Raw genomic sequence first — 9452 nt, 5'->3', positions numbered from 1 at the left:
TATATATATATATATATACACACGCACATCTCAACACTACATATATACAAGTTTGAGGAAAAAATTACATTTACTCAGCTATTCAATATTTGTATACCTGATTTAGTGCAAGACAGGATGCTGGTAATTGTAGGGGACACAAAATAGCCCCTATTAAGGGCAGTCAGGCCTACTGCTACAGCCAGCATTAACCACAAGTTTTTGGATTAATAGAGAAATTAGCAAGGATTTATTTAAAATGTTCCATATGATACCAGGGACTGTGCTGGATACTGAAGATTCAAAAATGAATTAGATGCAGCTCCTGACCTTGAGGAGGTTCAGAATCTCATGGGCAACAAAGACTTACCAATTATTTCTTAAAGCAAATGTGGTAAGAGTTAACAGAATTATACTCAAATGCCATACGAGTTTCCCATTTCTGCTAGGGGACTCTAGGAAAGGCTTTTTAAAAGTGATGAATGCCTGTTAAAAAGAATTTTAAGGGCATTCATCCTTGCTTATATATGCATTCTTCCAGTGTAAAAACAACAAAAGAAAAGAATACCAAGATACAGCATTCAAAAAAAAATCTTGAAAAGGGGATGATGGGCCAGGCATGGTGGCTCACGGCTCACGCCTGTAATGCTCTGCATTTTGGGAGGGCAAGACAGGCGGATCACCTGAGTCAGGAGTTTGAGACCAGCCTGGCCAGCATGGTGAAATCCCATCTCTATTAAAAATACAGAATTAGCCAGGCATGGCAGCATGTGCCGGTAATCCCAGCTGCACGCCAGCCTGGGCAACAAGAGCAAAACTCCATCTCAAAAATAAAATAAAATAAAATAAAATAAAATAAAATAAAAGGGGATAAGTTCTTCTTCCTCACATCTGTAAAACATTCGATTATTCCCGAAAAATGCTAAGTGTTCAATTTCAAAATATAATTTTAAATTTTATTACTTATATTCATAGAGCCTATGCACATCAAGATCCCAAACAAATGAGTTTGAATTTGTATTATACTGAGAAAGAATACAGGATGAAATCTGCAGATATTATTCAAACTTCATTGTATTCCATATTTATATTCTCCTTCCTTGGGAAGTTTTAGTTTTTAGAAGTTCTGATAAAATTGAGTAAAACATCATTTTACAAAATTTTCCTAATCATTTCTTACCGGAAATGGCAGAGAACAATGAAAGATCAATACATAACAGCTGTTAGAGGTATTAACATTCCAAGCCAAACACTAAATCCATGAAGAGTTAATGATTTATTTCTAATTCATCATGCAAGTCTTGAGAAGATTTTAAATATGAGTAAAAGTTATGAATTTCTATCAGCCTCATTATAGAATCTAAAAAACAAAATCAAAAAAGCATCACTTCCTTTAAAATTCGATTAAAACTAAATTATGAAAAAAAGACAAAAGCAATGTGAAAAAAAGTCTACCAATTTCTGTTGGAGATTATTTTTAGAATTTATATGCATCAGTTCCTTTGAGCTATGTATTTTCTTTAATACATACTATTTAATAGGTAATTGTGGGTGTTGTGGCAGGTGAGACTTTGCATGTCAGCTTCTAAAAATCAAATGTAGGACAGATGGCAATGCTGCACCCTAACAAAAATTCCTCTAGCATCTCACAAAAATATGTGATGGTACAGCTAAGGAAGATGTATCAGAGCAGAATCTCCACCACACCTATGTCTTCCATTTCTGGATGCAGGCGTCAATCACGAAACATCAAGAGAAAAGACTAAAAGCAAGCCAAACTTTCAATTACACAAGAAGCTCTTAAGAAATATTGGATTTCTTTCCTTTCTCCAACTAGAGATTTTTTAAACTGATCTTTAAGGTATTATTCAACTGTATTTCAAACCTCAATATCTGAGAAATAACAGGGTTAATCCCAGTTTGAACAATTAATTATCAAAGAGAGAATTTTTTTAACAAATTGATCACTTTTATTACTCAGAACAATACTGCTTTAATTATGTGGATTTATTATATTTTTTCCCCCTCCAGGATTATATAAAGCTGGAGCATCATTCTTTGGTACAATAGCTTCACTACCAGATAGGATTTAAAATTTACCCTTTGACACCTTCAGGATACAAACACAATAGTAAATAATCACATTATTTTAATGGCACACTAAGCCCAATAAAGTAGATTAGACATGACGTGTTGCAATATTTGAGAATACAAGTAGGAATCTCTATGTCATGCAACAGAGCACGGTGGTTAGGAGTTCTGCGGTTAAACCACCTGCTTTAGGATCGTAACTTTGCACTTACTAGCTGTACAACCCCAAGCACGCTATTTCCCTTTGCCAACTCCCCATCTGTAAAATGGAGATAATTGTACCTATGTCTCATACAGTTATAAGAATCCAATATGATAATTCATGTAAAGCATTTAGCAAAATAATGCTGATAGCTGCCAAAATTTTGAGAGCTGTAACACAAATACACATAGAATTAAGGCACAGAAGACCCTACACTACTATATCCTATATTACAGTCAATGAAATTCAAATGCTGATTTCTCACTTGTGTCTATGCACTATGAGCCTCCTATTTAGCATTTTCACTGTATTGCTAATATTCAAAATCCCAGAAAAAAGGCTTTCTGCAGTACCTTCACATAGATGATGAAAATTAGAAACTAGAAAATGTGTAGCCTTATTAATAAAATATCTCAACCAATTTTATCCCAACACACCACCACAGGTAAAAGAAATAAAGCAAAAACTAAGAAGTCATTTTAAGGCCTGTTTTACAAAATGTTAGTTGTAATACCAATTGATAAACCCTCGATCTCCCTGGGCTCAGGTTGTCTTCCCATCTCAGCCTCCTAGAATAGCTGGGATTACAGGCATGTATCACCATGCCCAGCTAATTTTCTTGTTTTTGTAAAGACGGGGTTTCCCCATGTTGCCCAGGCTGGTCTTAAACTCCTGGGTTGAGGCAATCCACCTGTCTGAGCCTTCCAAAGCGCTGGGATTCCTGGCATGACCCACCACACTCAGCCAGTAAAATCTTTTTAGTTTCTCATCATGCATCTCTCCCTTTGCTTATTTTAATTCTCTGGTCCCACTATACCTTTTTCTTTTTTCAGAAGTGTGATAACATCAGGTGCAAATACATCATAATTTTGATTTAAAAAAAGAGTCAAAAACATGTTTCCAGTATCCAATCAAATGATACTTTATGGCAGCAGCTGTAATAGTTTACCATTACCAAGTTCTTTAACCCTAGTTATAACCAAGAATCTAGAACTCTAGCGGGCACAGTGGCTCATGCCTGTAATCCCAACACTTTTGGGAGGTTAAGGTGGGAAGATTGCTTAAGCCCAGGAGTTCAAGACCAGCCTGTGCAACACAGTGAGACACTGTCTATATAAATACATATTAAAATAAAAAAGAATTTTTTTAGAGAGGAAAAAGGGAGGGAGGGAGGGAGGGAGGGAAAGAAGGAAGGAAGGAAGGAAGGAAGGAAGGAAGGAAGGAAGGAAGGAAGGAAGGAAGGAAAAAGAAAAGAAAAGAAAAGAAAAGAAAAGAGAAGAGAAGAGACTAGAATTGAACAAGTTTAAACTTGATTTTTTAAAAGGGCAAGAGAGGGAAACTAAAAGAAGACCCTGTGAATAAGAAAATATTTCAAAAATATCAATCAGCAAATGTTATGCAAGAAACTAGAAATGACAGGAGTCGAGTAGACAAGTCAGAAAATTATTGTTCAAATAATGGGTTCAAATGATGGAACAAGCTTTTTCAGAAAATATACCAATGGATACGATCAAACCACACCCTTTTAAACAAACACACTGGATGATAACATATGAACTGCCACAACACTATCAGTAATCCTGACAGAAGGCATAATTATATTGCTTAACTGACAACTAGGGGCACGCCTTCGTCCTATTAGAACTTGGCAGTTTCAAAAAAGCAGCCAAAAAACTACCAAAATTTGCGGCTTTCTCAATGAGCTTAATTTCAGACCAATTATAAGTGTCTGCCACACCCTAAATTAACAGACACAGATTTGTTTAAATTAATCTCCCCAGGGGCAGGCTAATTCAGGGGTTAGCATTATTAGAATCTGTGTGAACAACTGGGTGCAGGTGCTCACATTACCAACGGGAGAATTAACTCTTAACCCACCTACTAGCAGATAGTGGGTGTTCTGTGAATTACTGGAATTTTTAAAGGATGGAGTGTATATGGGGACACTAATACATAAAGCAGTGATGCTGTAGGCTGAAAAATAATTTGTCTTCCTTTACAATAAGTAACCGCCTATCATTCATCACAGAAAGCTACAGTCACAAGTCAAAGTAACTATCCTATCACAATTATCATATTATGTTAAGTATATGTTACTGCTTCAGAATGTAACCTTTCAGAAGAAAACCAAGACTGGGTGTTAACAATCCTGTAAAGTAACTAAGCCTTTGTAGATAGTTAATAAACAGCAGACAATGCTCCTTTTGGCCCTGAACTAAACAGGTGTGGCACAAATCTGTTCAATGTGTCCTTTCCATTTTACATAAACAAGTAAAAGGCAAATCATGCTCCAATGTCCCAGAAAAAGACTTTCATTTTAGGGAGTAACTACCTACAGTGGCTTGCAACTGCCTTAAGATGAATTTGTTTAAAAGTTTGTTTTAAATTGATCATATCTGTTTTCCTAACATAAAATACTAAGTTTGTATTTAAAAAATGTAACATCAAAAAATGTGCAACACATTCAAGAAAATCACAAATCCAAATGAGCACTACAACAATCTGACTTCTTGAAGTAACTTTTCCAACTATGACAAGGAAAACAAACAAAAAGTTTTGCAATTGCCAAAGTTAGCTTGAAAAATACATCATCCCAAAACCAAACAAACCATATCCCAGGAGAACTGCCACAGCGAGTAAAATTCAAAGTTTAAGATGCTCTACTGAGAACAGACTAGTCATCTATTCCTCAAGGAGTTCAATCACAGACACAGAACAGTCTTGTCAAATATAATTGCCTACAAGGCACATAGTTCAAAGGAGTTTATTCAGATTGCCTGCTTAGAAAGAAAACAGAATGCTGGTAATGAAAGATACCAAAAAATGAACAATTGTGAACAGCAGTAAGTGAAACTAATGAACTTGAGAGGACTAATCTTTTTTAACCACAGTAACTTTTTTTTTTTTTTTTAATATTTTATCAGGAGAAATTGTCCCATTGAGTGACAGCTGCCACTGGCACAGTCCCAGGGCAAGGATGCCATCAAAGGCTTTCTTTCAGCACCAGCTACCAAATCCTGACCCCACAGCCTGAGGGAGGACCTGTGAAAGTGCTCACAATAATTTTTTTGCCATTAAATCAAATATTTGATGAGGAAATACAAAACAAGATTATCACACTTTTTCTTTTTTTTCTTTAAAGAGATGGGGTTTCACTCTATCACCCAGGTCACTGCAGCCTGGAACTCCTGGACTCAGGAAATTCTCTCAAACCAGCCTCCTGAGTAGCTGGGACCACAGGCGATTATCACTATTATATTTAAAATAAGTTTTCCATTTTATCATATGAGGTTTCAAGATGAGGGTCTTAGGTCAAGAGGAAAACTAAGTTAAAATGAAACATCACTTTTTTTTTTTTTGCTTGAGGTGAATTTACTAAAACTACTTACTCATCCATATATGGCAACCATCAGGAATGTGTTCATATTTACATGCTGCAGCAGCAGTGATCACATTCCTGTGTGTGCATATGTATATATGTGTATGTATATTTCTTTAACTTTTTCAATCTAGTTAAAAGTATTCTTAGTTCATAAGCATTGTATGTGTATAGACGCATTTTCCCAGAACTACTTGAAGAGGACAGGAAATCCTTCGTAACATTATTACAATGGCTAAATGACAATTGTCTCCCATACCCATAAACATTCCCTGAAAAATGCTTAAATCAGTCCACAAACCGCATTTCCAAACGACTGAAAACAAGTTTATATTGTCTTCTATCAATGGGATAGCTTATTACAAAATTTAGTAAATTTGTTTATAAGTCCACGGGTATTGAGAGCCATAGGCACTTTCTTGAGCTTACTGGGTCACACAAACTGAAGACATGAAGGCCGGGCACGGTGGTTCACACCTGTAATCCCAGCACTTTGGAAGGCTGAGGCAGAAGGATAACGAGGTCAGGAGTTCAAGACCAGCCTGGCCAACATAGTGAAACTCCGTCTCTACTAAAAATACAAAAATTAGCTAGGTGTGGTGGCACGCACCTGTAGTCCCAGCTACTCGGGAGACTGAGGCAGGAGAATCACTTGAACCCGGGAGGCAGAGGTTGTAGTGAGCCGAGACCACACCATTGCACTCCAGCCTGGGTGACAGAGTGGCAATCCATTTCAAAAAAAAATTCTAAAAGTCCCACCTGGGAGCCAGGTGAGGTGGCTAATGCCTGTAATCTCAGCACTTTGGGAAGCCGAGGCAGGCGGATCACGAGGTCAGGAGTTCAAGACCAGTCTGGCCAACATAGTGAAACCCCGTCTCCACTAAAAGTACAAAAAATTAGCCAGGCATGGTGGCAGACACCTGTAATCCCAGCTACTCGGGAGGCTGAGGCAGGAGAATCGCTTGAAACTGGGTGGCAGAGGTTGCAGCGAGCAGAGATCGCGCCATTGCACTCCAGCCCTGCCGACAGGGCGAGACTCCGTCTGGGGGGTTGCGGGGGAGACATGAACAACATGACCACAGGATTGCAAGATTGAGGTGAAAAACCTTGAATCATTTAAAATAGGATGTCTCAACATCAGCACAGGTGACATTTTGGGCCAGATCAGTCTGTTGCGAGAGCTTTCCTTTGTATTATCGAATATGTGGCAGCATCGCTGGCCTCTACCCACTAGATGCCAGTATCACACACTCCCCAGGTGTAAGAACATTGACAAATGTTTCCTGGGGAGCAAATTTTGGTCTAGGAGTCTAAAAACTTAGTACAGTGTGCCAGTTTCAAAAGAGTATACTCTGCAACACCAAGGAAGTTCCAAAAACACCAGGCATTCCAAATAGTTGCTTTATACAATACTTTCTTGGATGAAGTAAATGAAACCTTGTTACCGTAGATAGCTAATTCTTCCACATGTGCATGATTAAACACTTGTGATGATGAATCTGGGACAGGCTGGGACAGGAGCCAACAGTGACTGGGTTTTATAGTTTCGATGAATTACACCTCCTTTTAACCCTTCAGTGGATTAACCATCCCTGCCAGGTTAACCCTTTCTTCGCAAACCATCTTCCCCCGACGCCTTCCACTTAAGATGCCCTCCTGCGGACCTCCACCTTTGACACTCCTTCCCAACGCACTGGGGTCAACTCTCACTCAAGGGTTCAGCCACCTTCCACCACCAGGCCAGCCTTTCCTTGCCACATCATGCCCCCCGGGCCGTAGCTCTCATCCTGGCATCCCCTACCCAGGCCTGCTCTTGACCCCTGACCCCGGCCTGACCCCGCCACCCCCTCCCCGCCCCCAGGGAGGTACCTGAAGTAGTAGACATCGCTCTTGCCAGCACTGAGCCCAGATTTTCGGATCACTTCCTCCTTCTTCCATCCGGGGGGGAGGGCCGGGCAGTCCATCCTCTTCCCGCTTTCTGTGGCCCGGGGTCCCCTGGGCCCCGGCCCCGCGCTCCCCGACGGGAAAGGGACCGGCTCCCGCCGGGGGGCGCCGCCGCCACCGCTGCTACCGCCGCCGCCGACGCCGCAGCCGCCGCCGTCGCCGCCAAGGCCGCTGCCGCCACTCGGGGGACGGCCGCGGCCCCGGCCCCGGCCCCGGCCCCGTCCCCGGCCACGGCCCCGGCCCCGGCCCCGGCCACGGCCACAGACGCCGCCGCCCCGGCCCGCCTGCTTCCACCGCCCCCGGCCACGGCCGCCGCCCCGAGCGCCTTCCCTGCGCACGCCGCTCACCGGGGACGGGGCGAGCGCGCTGCCCTGGCCCCCCTGCTCTATGGCGGAGTCGCCGCCAGCGCCGCTGCCGCCCGCCGCGCTCTCCCCCTCCTCCTGCTCCGGGCAGCAGCGGCCTCCCCCCGGGTGCGCGCGCATCCAGCCCCCTCCCCAGCCGGCGCTGCGCTTCTTCCGTAACCGAGCCCTTGGAATCCCGGAGACCCGCCCCGCCCGCAGCGCGGCGCGCGGGGGACGCGCGCAAGCATCATAGAGCGGGCGCGCACAGAGCGGCCCTCCTGCCCGGGGCGTGGCCCCGGCCACCGCCTCTTAGGTCCTCCAAGCACTCTGGGCAGCCATCTTGTCTCCGCCTCCTCGGGGCCACGCCCCTTCCGCGGCTTTCCAGCCCGGACCCCCAACGGGGTGCGCGTAACCACCACCATTACGTGATTTTGCCTATGTTTGCTTCCCGATTAGTGAATAACAAGCAAAATACATCTTATATTTTATACTCACTAACTCGGCTATTCATTTAAGGGGATGATAGCCCCTTTTCCCGCCTCTGCACAAAGCTTTCAGGGGAGCTTATGTTGAAGGAATGAAGCAAAATGCCCCATTTGCTGAATACCAATGCCCTCCTGAGCCTGGCTTCAGAGCCATTGACAGATTCTCCTGGAATCTTGTAAGGATGTAGGAAGGGAAATGATAACTTGGACTCTACCCATGAGGCAGATGAGGCTTACTTCTAGATTCTCCTTAGAATGACCAAAATCCCTAAATCCATCTAGAAATTTCCAGATATCTTTGTCTAATACAAAAATCAATGGCCTTTTATTTGGTAAATATTCCTTTATATTGAAAGTCCAACCTAAGCCACTGTCACAAGCCTTTAGGAAACTGTGTGAGATTCATTTCGGTCTGCCAACTCATTTAAGAGTGATTTTAAAGTATAATAGCAAATCGATTAAGGAAACTGATTTGAATTTTAGAAATGCATGTTTTTGTCTATAAGTTGTTGAACATTTATAGAAGTATGCTATTGAAATTCAAGATAATACATTATGAAATGTTTGGAAGATTGAAAAAAATGTAAAGCACATTTTATCAGCTTCATGATACTATGTTGGTTTTCTATACTCATATCTAAAAACTGAGGACCAAGTTTAATGTATAGAAAAAGTCGATTAATATAAAGCAACAAAAATCTAAAATTAATCTCTGGTTTATCTTTGCAGTAGATGCAAACATTAACTCACACACAAACTTGTCTGTTTCTAAACCTGACCTTAGTCTTTTAATGTCCTTTAGCTGAAAGACACTAAATTATGGCTTTCTACAAGAAATTTTGAAATGTGAATCTAAAAATTCATCTAGAAATGAGTTCTGAGGAGCGAGGTCAGTATTGGAGACATTCATTTAGAAGTCATTCATGAGGCCGGGCGCGGTGGCTCAAGCCTGTAATCCCAGCACTTTGGGAGGCTGAGGCGGGTGGATCACGAGGTCAAGAGATCAAGACCATCCTGGTCAACATGGTGAA

The 9452-nt window shown here is 41.9% G+C and overlaps 1 protein-coding gene and 1 non-coding gene across 3 annotated transcripts in view; both read right to left on the bottom strand.

Moving 5' to 3' along the window:
- MBD2 (methyl-CpG binding domain protein 2) overlaps nucleotides 1–8305 on the bottom strand; it is a 69331-nt gene extending 61026 nt beyond the window's left edge. Inside the window, exon 1 of one of the 2 annotated variants that reach the window (XM_017501116.2) lies at nucleotides 7521–8305. In XM_017501116.2, the coding sequence (XP_017356605.1) occupies nucleotides 7521–8077 (557 nt within the window). In that variant the 5' untranslated portion in view covers nucleotides 8078–8305. The remainder of the gene's footprint in view (nucleotides 1–7520) is intronic. The other variant, XM_017501118.2, reaches the window with a different exon arrangement.
- LOC119467309 lies at nucleotides 5201–5329 on the bottom strand. The gene has a single exon (XR_005195844.1). It is a non-coding gene; the product is annotated as a small nucleolar RNA SNORA30/SNORA37 family (small nucleolar RNA).
- Nucleotides 8306–9452: the final 1147 nt, after the last annotated feature.

Source organism: Cebus imitator, unplaced genomic scaffold (assembly GCF_001604975.1).
Source record: "Cebus imitator isolate Cc_AM_T3 unplaced genomic scaffold, Cebus_imitator-1.0 Scaffold278, whole genome shotgun sequence".
In the NCBI taxonomy this organism is placed as follows: domain Eukaryota; kingdom Metazoa; phylum Chordata; class Mammalia; order Primates; family Cebidae; genus Cebus; species Cebus imitator.
The sequence above is the reverse complement of the archived record's forward strand: the minus strand, read 5'-3'. Positions and strand labels throughout refer to the sequence as shown.